This window comes from Mytilus edulis, chromosome 2 (genome assembly GCF_963676685.1).
Source record: "Mytilus edulis chromosome 2, xbMytEdul2.2, whole genome shotgun sequence".
NCBI classification, from domain to species: domain Eukaryota; kingdom Metazoa; phylum Mollusca; class Bivalvia; order Mytilida; family Mytilidae; genus Mytilus; species Mytilus edulis.
Genome location: NC_092345.1, coordinates 1,636,569 through 1,663,149, shown reverse-complemented (window position 1 = coordinate 1,663,149; position 26,581 = coordinate 1,636,569). Strand labels below are relative to the sequence as shown.

Here is a 26,581-nt window from a genome sequence, read left to right as displayed (position 1 = left end):
CTGATACTTAATTACAATACATATAAAAATACCATCGTTTTACACACACACACACATAAAAAGGAGACCGTTTGCTGACCTAGAAACTATATTTGTGTGATATGCAGTATGCAGTAGCGGTAGCAGTAGTAATTCTGAGCATTCATATTTCCTGTTTATTTCTTTTGGTTTGTTGTTGGTGTCTGTCTGGTCTGTTGGTTGGTTAGAAAGGTTCTCTCACCGGTTAGCGAAAACGTTACATTTGGCGTCGTCGACAGGATTCTACAGTTTCAAAGTAGAATTAAAAGATCCTTTATAAATATATTGTTTAAATTTTATTTTTGTGATTCAACACTTCAGCGGTTTTAAAATCATACCGGTGCTGGTGGTAGGGACGACTGGAACTCAACCCCTCTCATGAGATTAGAGGGGAGGCAGATAAGGGAGATGGCGGTGAGAAATTAAGGGGAAATATGCAGAATTACTTGAGCAGTTTGAGAAGTTGAGCGAGGAGTTTAGGGTAGAGACAGAGGGCGCGGACTCTGTGGATATTCTACTACCGTCTTCACATCCTAGGAAGGTGCAGGGGCGGTGTAATTGCGCACTGGCGGCATCGGGCAACAAGGGGCTACACCATCAAAGTAGTACTGATCTTTGGACCCTACTTAGATCAGGGTTGTGCTAATGCTGCTGAGGGATCCACAGAGGGGTTCCTGTAAACCGGGAGAGTACTTGGGCCTGTGCATCCAAGGGGTGAGACTTCGACCGTGCCTTCTGCAGGGGCCGGCGGGGCTACGGGGCAGGTACCAGATTTTGTCAGCTGGTGGCAGTGACATTTACATCATTGCCGAATTGTGCACCTCCTCCTCATTTTAAAGAAATGTAATTTTTATAATATTTTATATTTTTATATGCTCGGGCGGCAAGTATTCCTTTTACTTGTGTGATCGATACAGGTTCTACTATTATTGTTTTAAACTCTTGGAAATTTGATCAGATTCCTGAGACAGATAGACCTGAATTTACAAATCGGTTAAAATGACCGGTGGTAGTATATTGTACGCCCCTGGGAAAGGCTGTATTTATTTTTGATATTGGTTTTAAATTATAAAAGTTGAGATGACTGTTGCTGATATTAAGTCACAAGTAATATAAAGATTTGATTTTTATATAATTTTGTCCGGTCCAAGCATTAATGTAGTTTAGACTTGGAAAAGGAAATTTTACATGTGGGAAGCAAGTCAATTGAATCTAATAGCGAAAGCGCAGAGCAGAGCAGTAGGTTTGCAGAATCGGAGTTGCTGAAAAGGTTTTTGTTCCAGCGGATTCTGAAATCGTAATTATATCTCTTTATAGAGGGTGGTTTATTTAATGATTGTCTTGTTCTCATAGAACAGGGTCTACTGGTAGCTCGTACTATAGCTAAATCGAAAAATGGTTTTGTTCCTCTGAGACTTATTGATATATAAGTAAGCTTTAAAGTTTTACAGAAAACAATGGGCTTGCAGAGGTGTACGAGTATGTAGGTTATTTACTCTCATAATGGTGGAATAAAAAAAATTGTGGGTTTGTTGATGTTCCGTCTGTATCCTGTTTTGTTCCTGTCATGTATGTATCCTGTCCAGTTATCGTCATGTCACCCATGTCGAGTGCATCATGTTTAGTTACTGGCATGTCAATTGTCTCTCGTGTCAACTGTATCCTGTTTAGTTCCTGGCATGTCTCTCGTGTCAACTGTATCCTGTTTAGTTCCTGATATGTCTCCTGTGTAGTCAGTATCTTGCTCACCATTAATTGCAAGATTGGTGTTGGTTGTAGGCCAAGCTTACAATTATCTAGTAACATTTGGTAAGATAACGATAGGTGGTACGTTTTTATAAATTGTATTTTAAAAATAGAAGTTTAGAATTTTAAATTCAAATGTTTAAGTGTAGTTCATATTATAGAAATGTAATGGTTTTAGTAATAACTTTATCAAAATATGAAAGTATGTAATAAAAGTCTTAAGTACATGTTATATTTGATTTGTCTACTAGCTAGTACATTGTACAGTCATGTGTACGACTTTAATTTCAAGATCTCGTCTACATAGATAATCCTGATGACAACGAAGAAGATATTTAGTGGACTCTCTAGTAGTGATATGTTATCATGAAACCACTATGGACTTAATGTATACTTATCATATTTATTGTTCGGAATTGTAAAACAAAATTTAAAACAGGGGAGGGAATAAGAAAGAAAATTGTATGTTACATGTATATGGGTTGTTAAAATTATTATTGGTAAATGTGTGAATATAATGTATATTGGAAACCTATTACAACTTCGATGTTTAAAAAGTGTTGGTTTATTATTGCTATAGTCATAATGTTAGTTACTATGTGTATGTAAACAGTATATTATCTATGTGAAATCAGGTAGCAATAGTTACCAGTTACCGTAGTTGGTTATGTATAACCCGCGGTCGGGGCGACCTCTTTTTGTAAGGAGGGGGTAATGTGACGTTTTTGACAGATAACAGTGCCTAAATTTTTATTGATATTGTCTACATAGTTTTGGCTATAGTTCTTCCAACCCTATCTTGTATTATTTCATTAAAGCAGTAAATGTGTGTATTTTATTTCATTATTACCTATTCATGGTTTAATCGTTTTAATATTGTATGTTCCAGAATGATAGAAAAACGTGTGTTTTCTTACCGGCAGCTTTTGATTAATTTTACGTTACTTTCACTTTCGCTTTTACCGGAAGTCACGAGTATTATTATAAATAATCGCATAATTTGTAGACTGTTCGGGGCATGTTTTAGTTATATTTTTGTATGTTTTTCAAAATAGGGATTAATGTTAGAGTATTTTATGTAAGGGTTATGTAGAAGAGAGTTTTATTCTGAGTATTGTAATAAGTTCTTATGAACTATTTTTGCACCGACGTTGCGCACCTTTTCGCAGTAATAGGGCTGTAATGACGTCATTTGATCAGACGTTTAGTGCAAAGATATGTACCTTATAAGGAAGTTTCCTTATTAGGTCATTGATTTTACCCATATTTGGAATTTCTCTCACGCGAAACAACAACACTAGCGTAAGATTCATAGTATTTTACGTCAGTTCCAGCTTGTCCCTACCGCCGGCTAGCAGCTTTATTTACGTGACTCATAAATTTCAAGGTACAGTTTTTCTAAAGCAGCAGTTTAAGTTCCAGAATGTTGTAATATATATGCAATATAATTATTTATGCAGTTCATTTAATTGTTCCGGTTTCCAGTTTTTAACGGAGGCAGAAATTTAATAGTTTTCTTGTTTTCTAAATATTATAAGTTTTGAGAATAAAGTTTGATAATGCATTTCAACTTTGAATAGGAGAAAGGTGCGTAAAGTCGGCAAAAGTATCCGTCTGTTTTAAATACTCAGTGTTGCTGTTAATATATTTTCATGATATAGAAAGAGGTTTAAGGAAATTGAGACTTATTTATTTGTGTAGTATTTTACATGTATTTATATGGAGAGTTGCTGATATAATCTGTGTTTCCTGAATGTTGATTTTTGGTGTAGCTATTTTAGAGTATTATCTTATGTCCGTCTAATCTATACGAAATATTGTTAATTATTGATCGCTGCTTTAAAAGATTTATATCTGTCCATTCTTGTTCCTGTTGTTATTAATATTAGGTCTGGTGAATAAAACTTGTTATACATTTGAAGCGACTTTTTGTTTACATTCAGAACATCAAACTAAGACTGATCTGATACTTAATTACAATACATATAAAAATACCATCGTTTTACACACACACACACATAAAAAGGAGACCGTTTGCTGACCTAGAAACTATATTTGTGTGATATGCAGTATGCAGTAGCGGTAGCAGTAGTAATTCTGAGCATTCATATTTCCTGTTTATTTCTTTTGGTTTGTTGTTGGTGTCTGTCTGGTCTGTTGGTTGGTTAGAAAGGTTCTCTCACCGGTTAGCGAAAACGTTACAATACTTTCCCAGGCCATCCATCGAATGGGTAACACAGCCCGTCCTTCTATCCTATAATAATCAGTACTTACCAGTAGAATACTTTCCCAGGCCATCCATCGAATGGGTAACACAGCCCGTCCTTCTATCCTATAATAATCAGTACTTACCAGTAGAATACTTTCCCAGGCCATCCATCGAATGGGTAACACAGCTCGTCCTTCTATCCTATAATAATCAGTACTTACCAGTAGAATACTTTCCCAAGCCATCCATCGAATGGGTAACACAGCTCGTCCTTCTATCCTATAATAATCAGTACTTACCAGTAGAATACTTTCCCAGGCCATCCATCGAATGGGTAACACAGCTCGTCCTTCTATCCTATAATAATCAGTACTTACCAGTAGAATACTTTCCCAGGCCATCCATCGAATGGGTAACACAGCCCGTCCTTCTATCCTATAATAATCAGTACTTACCAGTAGAATACTTTCCCATGCCATCCATCGAATGGGTAACACAGCTCGTCCTTCTATCCTATAATAATCAGTACTTACCAGTAGAATACTTTCCCAGGCCATCCATCGAATGGGTAACACAGCTCGTCCTTCTATCCAATAATAATCAGTACTTACCAGTAGAATACTTTCCCAGGCCATCCATCGAATGGGTAACACAGCTCGTCCTTCTATCCTATAATAATCAGTACTTACCAGTAGAATACTTTCCCAAGCCATCCATCGAATGGGTAACACAGCTCGTCCTTCTATCCTATAATAATCAGTACTTACCAGTAGAATACTTTCCCAGGCCATCCATCGAATGGGTAACACAGCTCGTCCTTCTATCCTATAATAATCAGTACTTACCAGTAGAATACTTTCCCAGGCCATCCATCGAATGGGTAACACAGCTCGTCCTTCTATCCTATAATAATCAGTACTTACCAGTAGAATACTTTCCCATGCCATCCATCGAATGGGTAACACAGCTCGTCCTTCTATCCTATAATAATCAGTACTTACCAGTAGAATACTTTCCCATGCCATCCATCGAATGGGTAACACAGCTCGTCCTTCTATCCTATAATAATCAGTACTTACCAGTAGAATACTTTCCCAGGCCATCCATCGAATGGGTAACACAGCCCGTCCTTCTATCCTATAATAATCAGTACTTACCAGTAGAATACTTTCCCAAGCCATCCATCGAATGGGTAACACAGCTCGTCCTTCTATCCTATAATAATCAGTACTTACCAGTAGAATACTTTCCCAGGCCATCCATCGAATGGGTAACACAGCTCGTCCTTCTATCCTATAATAATCAGTACTTACCAGTAGAATACTTTCCCAGGCCATCCATCGAATGGGTAACACAGCTCGTCCTTCTATCCTATAATAATCAGTACTTACCAGTAGAATACTTTCCCAGGCCATCCATCGAATGGGTAACACAGCTCGTCCTTCTATCCTATAATAATCAGTACTTACCAGTAGAATACTTTCCCAGGCCATCCATCGAATGGGTAACACAGCTCGTCCTTCTATCCTATAATAATCAGTACTTACCAGTAGAATACTTTCCCAGGCCATCCATCGAATGGGTAACACAGCTCGTCCTTCTATCCTATAATAATCAGTACTTACCAGTAGAATACTTTCCCAGGCCATCCATCGAATGGGTAACACAGCTCGTCCTTCTATCCTATAATAATCAGTACTTACCAGTAGAATACTTTCCCAAGCCATCCATCGAATGGGTAACACAGCTCGTCCTTCTATCCTATAAAAATCAGAACTTACCAGTAGAATACTTTCCCAAGCCATCCATCGAATGGGTAACACAGCCCGTCCTTCTATCCTATAATAATCAGTACTTACCAGTAGAATACTTTCCCAGGCCATCCATCGAATGGGTAACACAGCTCGTCCTTCTATCCTATAATAATCAGTACTTACCAGTAGAATACTTTCCCAAGCCATCCATCGAATGGGTAACACAGCTCGTCCTTCTATCCTATAATAATCAGTACTTACCAGTAGAATACTTTCCCAAGCCATCCATCGAATGGGTAACACAGCCCGTCCTTCTATCCTATAATAATCAGTACTTACCAGTAGAATACTTTCCCAAGCCATCCATCGAATGGGTAACACAGCTCGTCCTTCTATCCTATAATAATCAGTACTTACCAGTAGAATACTTTCCCAGGCCATCCATCGAATGGGTAACACAGCTCGTCCTTCTATCCTATAATAATCAGTACTTACCAGTAGAATACTTTCCCAAGCCATCCATCGAATGGGTAACACAGCTCGTCCTTCTATCCTATAATAATCAGTACTTACCAGTAGAATACTTTCCCAGGCCATCCATCGAATGGGTAACACAGCCCGTCCTTCTATCCTATAATAATCAGTACTTACCAGTAGAATACTTTCCCAGGCCATCCATCGAATGGGTAACACAGCTCGTCCTTCTATCCTATAATAATCAGTACTTACCAGTAGAATACTTTCCCAGGCCATCCATCGAATGGGTAACACAGCTCGTCCTTCTATCCTATAATAATCAGTACTTACCAGTAGAATACTTTCCCACGCCATCCATCGAATGGGTAACACAGCCCGTCCTTCTATCCTATAATAATCAGTACTTACCAGTAGAATACTTTCCCAGGCCATCCATCGAATGGGTAACACAGCTCGTCCTTCTATCCTATAATAATCAGTACTTACCAGTAGAATACTTTCCCAGGCCATCCATCGAATGGGTAACACAGCTCGTCCTTCTATCCTATAATAATCAGTACTTACCAGTAGAATACTTTCCCAGGCCATCCATCGAATGGGTAACACAGCCCGTCCTTCTATCCTATAATAATCAGCACTATACAGACTCCTACTCATTCCAAAATCAGATATTTTTATGGTATAGTTTGTGCCCACTAAACAATTACGTGTAGCCAAGTCTCTATGTACCATATTTAATGATTCTAAATATTTCATTCCCGATGCAATCTGTGACGCCATGTATATCAAACAGCCGTAACTCAATGTCTTTGCGTTTGTTGCCAGGGCAACAGGACTTTCCGGTACATGATCCAGAAGGAACTGATTAAGATCTCCATATTTCATGTATTCCACAATCATACAAAGGGGTTCCTCCCGAGTACAAACACCCAAAACACGGACAATATTGGGATCCTTTAACTGAGACATTATCTTTATTTCTTTATGAAAATCACCTCTGAAACAGAAAAACAAAAGGTTACAAAAGCTGTGAAGTAGAAATTTGTCAATAATATTCTAAATCAAGTAAAATAGGGGTTAGAATTGCTTGCTTATCTAATCCTAAAACTATTCTATATTTTTACAATGTTTTGATATTTGAAATGTATTCTTCTGTCAGAATATTAATATGTTTATTTCAAACAGTCGTTTATTAAATCAAACTGTTGATGAGGAAGGTTGGTGTATCATTGTAAAGACTGTCAGTGTCAGCCACGTCCACTCTGTGTTTATGAGGAAGGTTGGTGTATCATTGTAAAGACTGTCAGTGTCAGCCACGTCCACTCTGTGTTTATGAGGAAGGTTGGTGTATCATTGTAAAGACTGTCAGTGTCAGCCACGTCCACTCTGTGTTTATGAGGAAGGTTGGTGTATCATTGTAAAGACTGTCAGTGTCAGCCACGTCCACTCTTTGTTTATGAGGAAGGTTGGTGTATCATTGTAAAGACTGTCAGTGTCAGCCACGTCCACTCTGTGTTTATGAGGAAGGTTGGTGTATCATTGTAAAGACTGTCAGTGTCAGCCACGTCCACTCTGTGTTTATGAGGAAGGTTGGTATATCATTGTAAAGACTGTCGGTGTCAGCCACGTCCACTCTGTGTTTATGAGGAAGGTTGGTGTATCATTGTAAAGACTGTCAGTGTCAGCCACGTCCACTCTGTGTTTATGAGGAAGGTTGGTGTATCATTGTAAAGACTGTCAGTGTCAGCCACGTCCACTCTGTGTTTATGAGGAAGGTTGGTGTATCATTGTAAAGACTGTCAGTGTCAGCCACGTCCACTCTGTGTTTATGAGGAAGGTTGGTGTATCATTGTAAAGACTGTCAGTGTCAGCCACGTCCACTCTGTGTTTATGAGGAAGGTTGGTGTATCATTGTAAAGACTGTCAGTGTCAGCCACGTCCACTCTGTGTTTTTGAGGAAGGTTGGTGTATCATTGTAAAGACTGTCAGTGTCAGCCACGTCCACTCTGTGTTTATGAGGAAGGTTAGTGTATCATTGTAAAGACTGTCAGTGTCAGCCACGTCCACTCTGTGTTTATGAGGAAGGTTGGTGTATCATTGTAAAGACTGTCAGTGTCAGCCACGTCCACTCTGTGTTTTTGTTAGATGTATTCCTATTTATATCCATCAGATGAGTTAATCCTTTTTCAACTGATTTGAATAGTTCGTTCTTATATTGTACTGTTACACCACTGTCCCAGTTTAGGGAAGGGTTGGGATCCTGCTAACATGTTTAACCCGCCACATTTTGTATGTATGGGCCTGTCCCAAGTCAGGGGCCTGTAATTCAGTGGTTGTCATTTGGTGATGTGTTACATTTTAGTTTTTCGTTCATTTTTTGTACATAAATTAGCACGTTAGTTTTCTCGGTTGAATTGTTTTACATTTGTCATTTTCTGGCCTTTTATAGTTGACTATGCGGTATTTCCTTTGCTCATTGTTGAAGGCCGTATGGTGACCTATAGTTGTTTATTTCTGTGTTATTTTGTCTCTTGTAGAATTTTGTCTCATTAGCAATCATACCACATCTTCTCTTTTATAAGTTTGTCATCTGGAGACAATAGTGACCTCTAAATGTCTTCTGGTATCGTTAATGTTTTTCCACTTATCACTTTATTTAATAGTATTTTATTGTTATTTGTGGGTAGCTGTCTCATTTTTAACCATCTTCTAGTATTATCACTTACCTAGCCCTGTCATCTGCATTTCTCCGTAACATTTTGACAGCCACTAGTACAGGTCTATTACTATTTCTGTTTATGAAGTAGTCGTCATTTATGAACTCACTAACATTTAAAGCCTCACATAAATGTACCTAAAAATAGAATATAAAACAGTAAAATACAAAGTAAGAAAACATTATAGGCCTGTATGGGTAATCAGATATACCAAACATTATAGGCCTGTATGGGTAATCAGATACACCAAACATTATAGGCCTGTATGGGTAATCAGATACACCAATCATTATAGGTCTGTATGGGTAATCAGATATACCAAACATTATAGGCCTGTATGGGTAATCAGATATACCAAACATTATAGGCCTGTATGGGTAATCAGATATACCAAACATTATAGGCCTGTATGGGTAATCAGATACACCAATCATTATAGGTCTGTATGGGTAATCAGATACACCAAACATTATAGGCATGTATGGGTAATCAGATACACCAAACATTATAGGCCTGTATGGGTAATCAGATACACCAAACATTATAGGCCTGTATGGGTAATCAGATATACCAAACATTATAGGCCTGTATGGGTAATCAGATACACCAAACATTATAGGCCTGTATGGGTAATCAGATATACCAATCATTATAGGCCTGTATGGGTAATCAGATACACCAAACATTATAGGCCTGTATGGGTAATCAGATATACCAAACATTATAGGCCTGTATGGGTAATCAGATACACCAAACTTTATAGGCCTGTATGGGTAATCAGATACACCAAACTTTATAGGCCTGTATGGGTAATCAGATACACCAAACATTATAGGCCTGTATGGGTAATCAGATACACCAAACATTATAGGCCTGTATGGGTAATCAGATACACCAAACATTATAGGCCTGTATGGGTAATCAGATACACCAAACATTATAGGCCTGTATGGGTAATCAGATACACCAAACATTATAGGCCTGTATGGGTAATCAGATATACCAAACATTATAGGCCTGTATGGGTAATCAGATACACCAAACATTATAGGCCTGTATGGGTAATCAGATACACCAAACACTATAGGCCTGTATGGGTAATCAGATATACCAAACATTATAGGTCTGTATGGGTAATCAGATACACCAAACATTATAGGCCTGTATGGGTAATCAGATACACCAAACATTATAGGCCAGTATGGGTAATCAGATACACCAAACATTATAGGCCTGTATGGGTAATCAAATACACCAAACATTATAGGCCTGTATGCTGTATGGGTAATCAGATACACCAAACATTATAGGCCTGTATGGGTAATCAGATATACCAATCATTATAGGCCTGTATGGGTAATCAGATACACCAAACATTATAGGCCTGTATGGGTAATCAGATACACCAAACATTATAGGCCTGTATGGGTAATCAGATACACCAAACATTATAGGCCTGTATGGGTAATCAGATACACCAAACATTATAGGCCTGTATGGGTAATCAGATACACCAAACATTATAGGCCTGTATGGGTAATCAGATATACCAAACATTATAGGCCTGTATGGGTAATCAGATACACCAAACATTATAGGCCTGTATGGGTAATCAGATATACCAATCATTATAGGCCTGTATGGGTAATCAGATACACCAAACATTATAGGCCTGTATGGGTAATCAGATATACCAATCATTATAGGCCTGTATGGGTAATCAGATATACCAAACATTATAGGCCTGTATGGGTAATCAGATATACCAATCATTATAGGCCTGTATGGGTAATCAGATACACCAAACATAATCAGATACACCAAACATTATAGGCCTGTATGGGTAATCAGATACACCAAACATTATAGGCCTGTATGGGTAATCAGATACACCAAACATAATCAGATATACCAAACATTATAGGCCTGTATGGGTAATCAGATACACCAACCATAATCAGATACACCAAACACTATAGGCCTGTATGGGTAATCAGATACACCAAACATTATAGGCCTGTATGGGTAATCAGATACACCAAACATTATAGGCCTGTATGGGTAATCAGATACACCAAACATTATAGGCCTGTATGGGTAATCAGATATACCAAACATTATAGGCCTGTATGGGTAATCAGATATACCAATCATTATAGGCCTGTATGGGTAATCAGATATACCAATCATTATAGGCCTGTATGGGTAATCAGATATACCAAACATTATAGGCCTGTATGGGTAATCAGATACACCAATCAACTTTCGATCATTAAATGTCATATGAAGAAAAGAGAATAAAAACAAAATTTGCCACCAGTAGCGTCTTCAACTGAATATTCATAACTGAACGATCAGAAATTATGTTAAAGCAATGTTTTAAAAGATTTTTCAGCTGTATAACTAATGCTTTTGAAATGACACTTTCTTCCAGTAATCAAACCAAAATAGATATAGTTTTTTAAATTGTTATTTCATGTACATCTTTGTTATACATTTTATTGTTTGCTGGTAAACAAGTTTTCAATTTCAATTTATAAATTCATGATTCATATTTAATTTTCTGAGAAGTCTTAAAAGTTTACCTCTCCGAACTGTCCTTCTCCCAAAACCTCGATAAACTGTAGATTGTCTCTAGGAAACTGAGTGACTGAGTGCTCCAATGTTAGGAGGATTTCTGCATTAGGAACAGCATAGACATTATTACCACTGACACCTTGTAAGCTGGGAATGTTGGGTACTTGTACGTTGATGACATCAGCGGCAGCATACAGGGCATCGTAAGTCGGTGGTTTGTCAAGGGAGTTAATCAGTATCGGTTGTCCTTGTGTTGGGTTGGGTGTTCCTCTCAATGGTGGCTGTGGTGGCTGAGGAGGCAGTGCCACCACCAATGCTGACTTGGTAACATCAGGAATAGCATAATCTCTTGAAACTGTTATTAAAAAACATCCAATTATTATTATGAAATACTAAAAAAATAAACTATAACTGACATGATTTTTTCATTTAATTTTGATCGGTCAGTCCTTGGTATGCACTTAACTTTTTTTTTTAAACTTTAGTGTTTCAATTTTGTGCAGCTGAAATGTTTTTTTTTCTGATTGATTGTAAATTGATCAATCATTATTTTTCAATAGAATTGTAACATCACATTCTTCATATCTAAAGATCATAGTTTATTGGGATCATAGTTAATTGGGATACTAAAAATGTAACATACTTTTTTTCAAACTTTCCTTTAAGGTTAATGTTTTTTTTTGGTGAAGCTCTTTTTTAATTGAAATTTTAATAATGTAAACAAATTTGACCATCATATTCCATTAATTGTGACTTTGCACTAGTGACCTCTCATGTGATTTTACTTACATGTTTTATCACCATTACATATGTGTGCATCACATTCCACATCGTCAGTTGCCACACTGTTATAAACGTTACCATTTAAAACCTTCCCATTCCTAGTGCCGTGTATATCGTTCATGTTGATTGGTATGTTTCGATCTACAGCTGGTTTTAGACTGTGTCTATTGTTATTCTGTTTGCTACGTCTTTGCCGCCAGAAAATAAAACAGACTATGGCGACTAAGAGAGCAATCAGTGCTGCTAAGGTTCCAACTATTATAGCTATAATATTATCATCTGGAGCCGCTTCTTTTGAGGGGGGAATATCCTCCATTGTTTGTTCTAAAAGATAAAATCAGTACTGTAAACAATTTTGCTTATTTTTATGATACATTCTATCCTTTCTTTTATAGTAACTCATTGCAACTTTGTACACAATTTAAAAGTGAAGTCATGCAAAATTCCCATTCAGCTTTAAAGTTAAATGCATAGATAGGAAATTTCAACCAACATATATTTTTATATTTGTGAACATATGTATTGTAAATATGTTATTTGTATATTATGATCATACATGTGAATTTAATTTTGAAAGTGTGAAGTTTGTATATTGTCAGATTGTGGACATTTTTAAAACAAGTTTAATTTATAAATGGCGAACATATTTTATTTTTATATTGTGAAAGTGTATTATTTGTATATTGTGAACATTTGTAATTCATAAATAAGAACATATGTAATTTTTATAATTCTGGAGGGGCAGTATTTGAAATAGATTTATTCAAACTAGTATTCTTCATAAACAAATTAAAATTGACTGGTTCAGTTCTCAAATAGATTAAATGAGTAGTTTTTTGTCAATGGAGTCTATAAAATTTAAATCCTGGTTTTTCTTTAATCTCAATTCCATATGGTTTACCTTATAATGACTATCCTTGTTTTAAAAAATCAAATAGGGAACATATATTACATTATTGTAGTAATAAACCATTATTGAAGACGTTCTTCAGTTTCTTTATATTTCTTCTTAACTGCATGGTAGACAAATGCTTGGTCTACACAATGACAAGACAACATATGTACCAATACATCTTCTACATTTTACAACTTTATTAAGTACATACCAACTCTCATTGATAGGAATTATCTTTATTTTCCGTAAGAATAATAATTGTGAAATATAGTTATACATACTTGGTTTATCGTAACTTATAGGAACATCAAAGAAATCTTGTTGGGGTATCACAGGTGCTAGAGTTGAAGGCCCTTTGGTTGTAGGGGGCTCCACTTCTACAGTAAAATTATCAGCTGGCTCTGTAATAGAAGATAAAATATTGTAGTCACATGGTAACAAATAAAGTGACTTTTGAGGTCAATATAATGATTTACAAACGGGTCAGAGCAAAACTGTGTGTACTGGGTTTCCTTCTTACTTACTATAGGTCAATAAGCTGGGAATTTCTAAGGTAGACAGGATACCAAAATATGTGCTTTTGCCAAGTCAATTATTGAGTTTAATTATTTAACACAATTTCATAACATCAGGGTTGGAGTTAATTACGGTTAGAAGAGGAAAACCCTAACTACACACTCTTTATCAGGCAGTGTCAACCTGATTAAGATTATATATTACTGCAATAAATGGATATTTTACTATTGTTTTAATGATTACAGAAAGGAATTTTGAAATCAGAGATAAAAAGTGTTTTGTTTTACAAACTTCCTTTCATCAAACTATGAAAAAACATGTCAGTTGTTGACAAAATAATTGAACACAAAAATGGTGCACCCCTCAATATATATTTATTGAGTATGAGGATTATATGCGAGAATTACTGTACAAATATGTATTTTATTCAAAACGGAATGAGACTCTCTAATAAATATAGTTAACCTTGTTTCATGCAGTTATAATTGTTCTTCTTATTCATACTTTAAATTAGACTTACTTGAGCCGAAGTCAACTTCACTAATCATAATCCACTTGTCGTCGAAGTAAAGATAAACTTTAACGTAACGTCCAATATGATTTCCCAGAGAGATGTTGACATCTCTGGCATACTCCACCCATTTGTCCTGGTACTCAGTATGAATCAATGGTTTCTTCTGGTAAAACTTCCCACCAACACTAAAATATATCACAGCTTTGCTAAACACTCGCACATCTTTACTGAAGTGGTTGTTTGTGTGTATCGTCATGAAAGAAAAGTTACGAACTTGTTCAAATTTGAAGATGATTTCCACCGGTTTATTTCTGACCATAGAATCATTCTTCCATCCGACCCAGTCGTACCCCTTTATACCAAAGTTATGTTTGTCCGATCGGAAATTGTCTCCCCCTGTTTCTCCATCTATTAACTGTCCCATGCCGTTTGATAAATGGTTCTCGTAGAATATACCATCGTATGTAAAGTCAAAAAGATCCACCTCAGCACCACGTCTATCTCCTTGTGGCATAGAATATGCCACTACACCAGCTGAAATAACAAGATTGAAATCCTATAACATCGTCCTTAATAAATTAGATAATGTTAACTTTCTTTGAATTTGTTTATTTCATGCTGGCAGTTTAATAAGAGAAAATGTGTACTTCTCTGTATTTTAGTGTTTCTATTGTACCACAAAACTGCTTAGAGCACTTAGTTATTTTTTAAATGACAGAAAAGAGTTTCATATCCTTTTTTGAGGTGAAAGAAACTGGTCACAAAAAAAATCAAAATGTAGATATGAAACTTGAGTTTTCTCCATTTTTGACATTTTTTACCTATTATGTCAGCTAATTTAGCTCAAACACTGTTGTCAATATAATTGAATGCTATGTGGATTATACAAGTCAGAGGTTAAGCTATCTATAAAACAAGGTTTTATCAACCATGCCTGTACCAAGTCAGGAATATGAATTTTTTTATCAATTCTTTTGAATATGATTAAGCTTTTGATTTTCCCATTTGATTAGATAGATAGTTTTAAATTTTCCTTGGAGTTAGGATTTTTGTCATTCAACAGACATCATAAAACTATATGAAACACCTAGATTTTGACAGTTGTCAAGCTAAAAATAACAAAATTAAAATCAGAGAAAATCATTTTAATACCGATATCAAAATTACATTGTGTATCTATTCAAGCACTAGCTTAACTTCACAGAATTTATAACTTTTAATACATTGAGTTTGTATGCTCATATCTTTTATTTGTATAATTTTCGTTTAACTTACAGAGCCATTTACAGCCATACAATTCTACCCTCATACAAACAGTTCGTCTCTTCTGACTGAATGGAATAAACCGGATACGTTTACAGACTATGGGAGGTTCTACCTCACACATTTCTGTTAAATAGGTGTTCGTATTTCCTTTAAAATGCTGCAACAGAAAAATAATCATGATTATTATTTTCATTGTCTTAAATATACAAAAAATATGAAAAATGACCCAATGCTCTGGTTGAAGGCCTTCCTTTAACTTTTATGGTTTTCTTTTTACAAATGGTGACTTGGATGGAGAGTTTTCTCATTGGCACTCATACCACATCTTCTTATATCTTTACAGATAATGAGTTAGAATTTTATCACTGGTTGTGTGGTAGATAAGTTAGAGTTATCTCCCTTTGAACACAACTGTGAAAACCCATCTCTTGTATATAAAATCAATGGTATACAATGCAATAACTGTGGTGAAAATGATTTAATTTCTAGAGAACCACTGTGATTTCATTGTCATGGACGGCCATTTTGATGTTAATCTCCTTATAACAATGGAGATTTTTCATTAAATGAAGAGCAATGACAAGTCAAGGACGTTATACAAAACATTTCCCTGGTAACGAGAGAAATCATTATTTAATATATCATAATTAGATTTGGAGTTTTTTCATTTAAGCAAATTTACACATGAAAGTATTCTTTGACAACTTTATGGGATAAAGTTGAAATCAATAGATGAGATATAACAGATTCAGATTTTAGAATATTTAGCAGTATGTGAAATTTGTATCAATACTGAACTTTGTATTACTAAACCTTGTGTGCTTGGATTTTATGTTCACCCTGTTGGCCCATATATTTTATTCATATAATAAATCTTTGAGTGTTTATTAAAATGTCTTTTTGATTTCTGTGTTGTTGGGTTGCATATATAATCTTGAAATAATTTAACAATATAAACTTGTACCTCAATTCCTTTCCTGTTTTTAAATCTAACCCATTCTCCATCATCTTCACGCTGATATTCCAGTAAAAAATATTCTGTAAATTCTTGACCCTGTAAAAACAAAAATATATTAAAATAGAGAATGGAAACAGGGAATGTGCTAACGAGATATCTCGGCAAAAGAACAGCTCAAAGCCATCAATGGGTCTTCAATGCAATTAGAAGATCCTGCACCTTGAATTTACTATTTTATTCTTATGGTGAAATGTTCTTGTAACCTCAACCTTGACATTGACCTCTAGATGACCTTTTTAGTGTTGTTGGTTTTGATGTATGTAACACATCACAACATAGTTTGAAAAATATCGGTCAGTCATTTTCAACATTAACATACATATGTAAGTTTAACACAAACCAAATGATAGTTATATATTATTGAATTGAATAAACCCTTCAAGATGTTCATTTTTTACTTTTCTTAAGTTTAATACCTGTCCATTTCCAAAGCGTCCTTGAACTTCGACCTTTGTAATGACTGTTAACTGACCAAGATCAACCTGTAAATACTCATAAGATTCCTTGGTGATCATCTGTTTAGGACACCAGGCTCCTCCATACAACTCCTGTCTTATTCTGTAAATAAACATCACTGTTACTCAAAAGTTACTCAATACATCTGGTCCTTAAGTTACCAGTAATACTCATTACTCAATACATCTGGTCCTTAAGTTACCAGTAATACTCATTTATTTTCATCAATAAATGATAATTAAATCTTTGGGAACTACACTTCTACATTAAGCTTTTTTTTTTAAATCTCAACAGACACCCAATGCCCTGTGAACAAATCTCACAAACTGCTATTCCCAATTCCTTGTACATATAGTATTGACATTGACCTTGCAGACACATTCCGACCTTATTTGGAACAACTTTTACAGAGAAGGGCAACAACAACATAAACTTCAATGCATTTCTGAGATGGGTTGAATGTTAGGATGAGACTGGTATGAAGATTCTGTGATCATGGAATCAAAATTTATGTTGAAGAAAATTGTCTTGAAAACTTCCTTGCATCATAGTTATAAGTATTAGGAATTGGTACACTGATGTAAAATAAATCCAAGCAGAACTATAATGGTCTGGTATGAGAATCTGGTTCCCCTATCTATAGACAACATGTAGTAATTACAATGTGTTCTGTCTAGTCATAAAGACTACCAATCATTATGGCCCATGTCATGTAGAGCATGTAGTTTTTTTATCAGGAAATTTTTTTTAATACTGTAGATGGATTATTTCATTAATTTGGGGTAAAGAGGAAAACAAAATCTAAACAATTGTATGAGGTCTTGATTTTGTTTTGTTTACATGAGCATTTAAGAAATTATTTAAAAATGATAATGCAATAGAAAACAAAATATAATATATTCTATAAACCAAATAATGGATTAGATGTAAGTAATACATTATTTTATTGACAAATTGTCAAATAAAAATACAAAATAAGATATTGTCTAAATAATGAGTTCAGTTTTTGTATAATAGACTAAGATGTTTAGTCCACTTTTTACGTCTTCAACATTTCAATTTACTTAAAAACTCTTTAAATCTCTGCACTTTTTTTAATCCAAACTTCAAGAGTTAGAATATAACAAATTCAACTTTTTAACTTTCCTACAAAGAAAAATCTGTTTTCTTGTTAAAACCTCAGTTTTACAAACATTCCACATAAAACATTCAACTTCACCCTTTTTTTCAGGTACCAGAACAACGATAGCATAATACTGACAAACAGCTATTTCCTGAAGTTTATTTTTAGAATTATGGCTTTCTTGATACAAATTGTCAGAACCTAATTACTTTATCTTGCTAAAGTTTTTGTCTGTTAAGTATTCTGGTAAAAGATGTGCAGAGAATTGCAAAAAATCTTGTTTTTTGGTGTTGCAATCGCTCAGTATCTAAGAACTCAATGACATATCCCTAAACAAATGAGAAGTTAACTTTGGCGGAGATGTTTTTCTTTCCATCATGTTTTTCTTCTAAAATCATTGATGTATATTTTCTTAGTAACTTTTTCATCAAGGCTGTGAGCTGAACTTTGAAGGTTTCGATGAAAATGAAACAAAACACATTTCTGCTGCCTGTAAAGTGTTAATTTTAAGTTACCAATGATTGAATAAAACTTTTTATTTTTTTAAATTAAAAAGTTTCCTTTCTCAATTTTATGAAATAAGATAGATAGGTATAGGAGACGTAAGGTTCTATATAACCTAATAAATAGTAAACAGGTATTAAATTGGACAATTACCTCCATCATTTGACAATCAAAAGAGGGCCATGTGGTAGGTATGGTGTAATCTTGGCATCAACATCTGGTCTATTCACTGATCAAGTTTTTTATATATTTTTTATACAAGACAATGTAGTTGTTAATAGATCCTGCAGTATTGAGTCTTGCTATAGTTAACTTTTGAATTTTAAGCAGGTGTCAAATAAATCAGCATGGAACAGATTTCCTTAGTTTTTTTTTTCTAAAGCTTTAGCTATGTATAGTATACAGATATCACTTGATTCATTCATTCATGAATAAAAAATCAGGCTCACATGTAAATGTTTTTTATAATGGCAGAGGAAACCAGTGTGTCCTCCATAACTAAATTGTCATGTTCTGAGGAACTTTCCTATTTCATTTATTGGTTCAAATGTCTTAAATCTGCATAAAGTATTTGCCACTGAACATTAAGTAAACAACCATCAATTGATCAATCGACAAATAGCTGTCTTTCTCCTCTGTATATTTTCCTTCTTTTTAAATGTCATTTTTGAAATGATAAGTTTAATGTTTTATACAGCCTTTGTAAACAGCATGCTATAGTTAAGTAAAGGAATTCTAACTTTGATATTATTGTTTATATTCGCCATAGAAACGATTTCCTGAATGAGTTGTTTTTATCTCATAACCACTTCTATCTTGGAATGTTTCCTAGACAGTAGGCATAATAATGATTGAGTAATACATATGAATAAACAATCAGCCATTTTCATTTTCCTCCCATATTCCATATAAAACATTTTATCTTGCCTTAAGACAACACTGTACTGACTCTTGGAATACATTGTCTCACATTACTTATATAACTTTATTGTTGCCTCAAGAAAACGATATACCAACTCTTGGAATACATCGTCTCACATTACTTATATAACTTTATTGTTGCCTCAAGAAAACGATATACCAACTCTTGGAATACATTGTCTCACATTTCTTATATAACTTTATTGTTGCCTCAAGAAAACAATATACCAACTCTTGGAATACATTGTCTCACATTTCTTATATAACTTTATTGTTGCCTCAAGAAAACAATATACCAACTCTTGGAATACATTGTCTCACATTTCTTATATAACTTTATTGTTGCCTCAAGAAAACGATATACCAACTCTTGGAATACATTGTCTCACATTTCTTATATAACTTTATTGTTGCCTCAAGAAAACAATATACCAACTCTTGGAATACATTGTCTCACATTTCTTATATAACTTTATTGTTGCCTCAAGAAAACGATATACCAACTCTTGGAATACATTGTCTCACATTTCTTATATAACTTTATTGTTGCCTCAAGAAAACAATATACCAACTCTTGGAATACATTGTCTCACATTTCTTATATAACTTTATTGTTGCCTCAAGAAAACGATATACCAACTCTTGGAATACATTGTCTCACATTTCTTATATAACTTTATTGTTGCCTCAAGAAAACAATATACCAACTCTTGGAATACATTGTCTCACATTTCTTATATAACTTTATTGTTGCCTCAAGAAAACGATATACCAACTCTTGGAATACATTGTCTCACATTTCTTATATAACTTTATTGTTGCCTCAAGAAAACGATATACCAACTCTTGGAATACATTGTCTCACATTTCTTATATAACTTTATTGTTGCCTCAAGAAAACGATATACCAACTCTTGGAATACATTGTCTCACATTTCTTATATAACTTTATTGTTGCCTCAAGAAAACAATATACCAACTCTTGGAATACATTGTCTCACATTTCTTATATAACTTTATTGTTGCCTCAAGAAAACGATATACCAACTCTTGGAATACATTGTCTCACATTTCTTATATAACTTTATTGTTGCCTCAAGAAAACAATATACCAACTCTTGGAATACATTGTCTCACATTTCTTATATAACTTTATTGTTGCCTCAAGAAAACGATATACCAACTCTTGGAATACATTGTCTCACATTTCTTATATAACTTTATTGTTGCCTCAAGAAAACGATATACCAACTCTTGGAATATATTGTCTCACATTTCTTATATAACTTTATTGTTGCCTCAAGAAAACAATATACCAACTCTTGGAATACATTGTCTCACATTTCTTATATAACTTTATTGTTGCCTCAAGAAAACGATATACCAACTCTTGGAATATATTGTCTCACATTTCTTATATAACTTTATTGTTGCCTCAAGAAAACGATATACCAACTCTTGGAATATATTGTCTCACATTTCTTATATAACTTTATTGTTGCCTCAAGAAAACGATATACCAACTCTTGGAATATATTGTCTCACATTTCTTATATAACTTTATTGTTGCCTCAAGAAAACGATATACCAACTCTTGGAATACATTGTCTCACATTTCTTATATAACTTTATTGTTGCCTCAAGAAAACGATATACCAACTCTTGGAATATATTGTCTCACATTTCTTATATAACTTTATTGTTGCCTCAAGAAAACGATATACCAACTCTTGGAATATATTGTCTCACATTTCTTATATAACTTTATTGTTGCCTCAAGAAAACGATATACCAACTCTTGGAATATATTGTCTCACATTTCTTATATAACTTTATTGTTGCCTCAAGAAAACGATATACCAACTCTTGGAATACATTGTCTCACATTTCTTATATAACTTTATTGTTGCCTCAAGAAAACGATATACCAACTCTTGAAATACATTGTCTCACATTTCTTATATAACTTTATTGTTGCCTCAAGAAAACGATATACCAACCAACTCTTGGAATACATTGTCTCACATTTCTTACATAACTTTATTGTTACCTCAAGAAAACGATATACCAACTCTTGGAATACATTGTCTCACATTTCTTATATAACTTTATTGTTGCCTCAAGAAAACGATATACCAACTCTTGGAATACATTGTCTCACATTTCTTATATAACTTTATTGTTGCCTCAAGAAAACGATATACCAACTCTTGAAATACATTGTCTCACATTTCTTATATAACTTTATTGTTGCCTCAAGAAAACAATATACCAACTCTTGGAATACATTGTCTCACATTACTTATATAACTTTATTGTTGCCTCAAGAAAACAATATACCAACTCTTGGAATACATTGTCTCACATTACTTATATAACTTTATTGTTGCCTCAAGAAAACAATATACCAACTCTTGGAATACATTGTCTCACATTACTTATATAACTTTATTGTTGCCTCAAGAAAACAATATACCAACTCTTGGAATACATTGTCTCACATTACTTATATAACTTTATTGTTGCCTCAAGAAAACAATATACCAACTCTTGGAATACATTGTCTCACATTACTTATATAACTTTATTGTTGCCTCAAGAAAACAATATACCAACTCTTGGAATACATTGTCTCACATTTCTTATATAACTTTATTGTTGCCTCAAGATAACGATATACCAACTCTTGGAATACATTGTCTCACATTTCTTATATAACTTTATTGTTGCCTCAAGAAAACGATATACCAACTCTTGGAATACATTGTCTCACATTTCTTATATAACTTTATTGTTGCCTCAAGATAACGATATACCAACTCTTGGAATACATTGTCTCACATTTCTTATATATTTTATGTGCATACCTGGATAAAGGCCTGCAACTAAGAAAATCAGAAAATTAGTTAGATACTCTAAAATATATCAAAATTATCTCCCCTTGACCACTGATCCTTTCTTCATGCATTTGAATTTCAATTATTATTTTATGTTTCTTTAATCACTCTGTAATGTTTATGTCATGTTGTAATTAATGTTATGCTCTTAATGGGCCCTTTAATTTGGAAAATAAAAATATTGTATTGTATTGTATTGTATTATATAACTTTATTGTTGCCTCAAGAAAACGATATACCAACTCTTGGAATTTAGTCAACATCTCAAACACCAACACACAGATATAAATGCAAATTACTGCAATTATTCTTGCATCAGTATTAACACTTTTACTCTCAGAGAATAAAATATAATTCTAAATTCACAATTTTATCTCTAACCTGGAGCTTCAGAAGCAATTTACTGTAATTAAACTCTGAAAACCAGGAACTGTTCTGAGCGACTTTAAAGTGCATTATGGAAATTACATGGAAAATTCTCTGCACAGATGATTATGTCTACATTTCTTAGAGAGATTACCATATTTATCTACACATAAGCACTCCCTTGTTGCCCTTAAATTCCCACACTGAAATTTAAAAGATTTTAGAGGCACCAAATTTTACTTAGTATGCTTTAAGACTGAAAATGGCCAGTAAAACAGGTCTGCTGTATAAGTGAATTAAACCTTATTTTAATGCTACAGGAGTTTTAATATGAGACTATTAATCACTCACCAGTTGTTATATAATATGATAGGATAAATACAGTATGTTTTGTACTCCTATGGCAGAAGTCAGAAAGTCAATACGGAGTTCGCTGCCCCTTGACAATTCCCTGGAAACTTGTATTTATTGTGATGACTTGTATATCAATTAATTGATGACAAATTTTTGTTAAGCCATAGAGTTTTATCAGGTACATCTCTTAGATCTTCAATCAAATGTCACATGATTTTCAATATTAACAGATTCCATGTGTGGAAACGGAGCTAAAAATCGATGATAATTCTCTAACACAGACAAGTAAGGAATATAAAATTAGAATTGATTTACTATCAAATTAAAATCAATTAATACGCTTTGTTACAAAAAACAAAAAAGATTTGACAAATTATCTTTTGAGGCACTAACAAATTTTTCCCCTAGTATAATTTTTAGTTTTTTCTGCATTTATTTATAAGAATAACATGGATTTCCTTCAAAAGTTAATGATACATTGTACAAAAAAATGTACTTTCAATATGAGAGTCTTGGAATTTGAAGGAAACAATTCATACAAGTTTGCTTTTATTATAAGCAACTTTTTAGTTTGTCGAATTCCAAAATCCAAATACAAACTTTCAGATGTTCACTAAGTGTGTTATAACTAAATTTTATCATTTTTTTTTCTTTATTAAAGGCAGTCATAATAGCCTCATAATGTCAGGGCCATTAAGTCATTATTTTTAAGCTAAAAGTTCTATATTTTAGTCCAAAGGTTACATCAATCTTATCATTAGTTGATTAAAACATGTTTTTAAACAAAGACTCGAGTAATATTCTATTTTGGAAAGTTCAGGGGCTAGATATTGGTTTTTATTGTACCTACTCCTTAGAAATATTATATTTTGATATACCTTTAAATTGGAATGGCCAAACTAATGCATAAACCAAGTATCTTTACACTAAAATAGCCATAACCCTGTATAAACTAAGTACTTCTCTTAGAAAAAAAGCTCTAACTTGTAATACCGTTAATACATGCAGACATAAAACTCTCTTTTCTAATAGCTATCACCTCTAAAACAGAAACATCAAAGCTAGACATTTCCCTACACTTTTCTGTGTTATATTTAAAAACATACAGAAGAATTACATAACTAAACTGTATAAATTACTCATCTTAATCCCACAAAGAAAATAAATCATTTGGAGTCTTAAACAATTTCTACTGATTTATTAGAAATTGCTGATAATAAAGTAATGGATTTGGATAAAAACTCATCCCCTCAAAAAAGGCATCTTGATAAATCATGGACAGACATATTGCTTAAGGGAAGTTAGGAAACTAATAAGTCATGCATTTTTGTTTGTTTTATCAAATATTAATAATACATGTGAGCTTATAGAAAATGTCCCTCTAAATTTCACAAAATTCAAACTTGTATAAGTTGAAAATGTCTCCATAAAACTACAAATCATTACACATGAGCCCACAAAGTCAACAACACCTGAGTTCACAAAACACAATATAGTCCATAAAACCTTACAAGTGAGTCAACAAAGTCCACAAAACATTACATGTGAGTCAACAAAGTCCACAAAACATTACACAACAGTCCACAAAAACTTTACACAAAGTCCACAAAACATCACACAATAATTACATTACACGTATGTTTCATCATAATATGTTATTTTGATTGGCTAACAGCAACCTCCCAGTCATTCTGAAATTTACCTTCAGGAGATTCCCCCAGGAGATTCCACCAGGAGATTCCACTGATGGTCTTGTATGGGTTTGCACTTTTATTTAACTGGTTAAAAAAAAAACAAGTGAAAAATAGTTTACTTCAGAGAAGACTTGTGTTGGTGGCTGTTGTCTTTTCTTGAACAGCCAAACTTTTTATTACTTATTTATACTTGGCTTACCTAGCACTTTTTGGACCAACTGACTGATCTTCATACGAAGAACTGGCTGTTATTGCAGAATCTGGTATCTTGAAATTCTCCATACCCAGGGAACCTTCACATGAAGCTAAAATAAAGGAAATACTAATTATTAAACAAGTTACCAGTATTAAAGAATAAAAGCATTTATATACAAAACTTGAAAAGACAACATCAACTAAGAATACAAGAGAAATTCTGGTCTATAAAATTAAAATTAGCCTAACACTATCACTGAGGAACAAGAGCAGAAGAAAATATCCATTTGGTTCTGGTCCATATCATCTTTCTATTATAATTTGGGGGAATTCAGGGTCACGCAGGTCTGGGGTGGTTGTGTTTTGAAAGTGTTTAAATGTTGTGACGTGGTGACTGTCGTTATTGTTTTCTGTATGATACCATTGTATTCACAAAGGTTATCGGAATAAACTTGTTAAACTTGGTTTAAATGTTTATTGTGTAATATGATTTCAATGGGATTGGCATTAAATATGATGATAATTATATTTCTATAGTTTTATGTTGAGTTGCTGTATAATTGATGTTTGACCAAAATAGGTTTTTAATGAGCATTACAAAACTATCAACTATATGAAGAAATGTGTAAGTCAACACTTTTAAACAAGGATTTTTATTTGCTTGTTATAAAATATATCTAAGTTGTCTATAAATAAATAATGCTATGGTAAAAGAGAATAGGAGACAGGCAAACTGTCTGCATAATAGATATACTTGTACAAAATAAACATGTGGACATTTATCAACCATATAAACCATGCAGTCTATAATAAAACTGGGAGTTTATGAAGCAATTTACTTTAACATTATAACAAATAGCATGCCTATCTGAGTGATGAAAATCTTTCATCATTGTGATGGAAAGTCTGTCTTCACAAACGCTGTGTTCTCTCACTAAATGGCCATTTCTGGCACACTTCTTCTCAAGTCAATAATTAATAAGCTACATTATCTGTTGATAATGTCACCATTTATATTTTGCCCCTTGGCTTAGAAATACCTTGTCACAACTTTGACCACCCAATCATAAATATTGACAGCTCCAAATGCTCTACTACTATTCAAAGTGACCAATCACCTGTGACTTTACTGATGCCACTACTGATTAGCCAATTAAAAGGATGATAACATCTTAAGTAGTCACTAATCTTTACATTTATGAATAAATAAACATTGAAAAATATGGTCACTGATATGTTTTATACAAATTTTTTTTCTGTTGATTTTTAAAGGGATTTGTTTAATATATTCAATTAAATATAAAAATATTTAAAGTACATTTATCAAAATAATGTACATTCATCCTTTTATATCTACATTGATGAGTGATTATTAAACCTCTTATGGCGCCTAATAGCTTCGTGAGGCTATAAAACAGTTAGAGAATACAAAAAAAACTGGCAGTCTGCACATTAAACACAATTTCCACAGCTTTGAGATCTCCTTTAGAAAGCCTACACTTATTAATGTATTCAACCAAATACATTTCGTTTTCATTTCATTTCTTTTTTATAATCAAAATATCTTTCTGGTTTCATTTT

The 26,581-nt window shown here is 33.7% G+C and overlaps 1 protein-coding gene across 3 annotated transcripts in view; it reads right to left on the bottom strand.

The window, feature by feature from the left end:
- LOC139511216 (discoidin domain-containing receptor 2-like) overlaps positions 1-26,581 on the bottom strand; it is a 159,926-nt gene that overhangs the window by 13,825 nt on the left and 119,520 nt on the right. For all 3 annotated transcript variants that reach the window (XR_011661987.1, XR_011661986.1, XM_071297795.1), the window contains 10 exons: positions 25,005-25,110; positions 16,907-17,048; positions 16,437-16,526; positions 15,482-15,629; positions 14,213-14,740; positions 13,458-13,577; positions 12,288-12,605; positions 11,507-11,853; positions 8,931-9,058; positions 6,769-7,201 (listed from right to left, as the gene is read on the bottom strand). Coding sequence is in view for 1 of the 3 variants with exons in the window: in XM_071297795.1 (XP_071153896.1) it covers positions 6,769-7,201; positions 8,931-9,058; positions 11,507-11,853; positions 12,288-12,605; positions 13,458-13,577; positions 14,213-14,740; positions 15,482-15,629; positions 16,437-16,526; positions 16,907-17,048; positions 25,005-25,110 (2,360 nt within the window). In the remaining 2 variants the exon portion in view is untranslated. The remainder of the gene's footprint in view (positions 1-6,768; positions 7,202-8,930; positions 9,059-11,506; positions 11,854-12,287; positions 12,606-13,457; positions 13,578-14,212; positions 14,741-15,481; positions 15,630-16,436; positions 16,527-16,906; positions 17,049-25,004; positions 25,111-26,581) is intronic.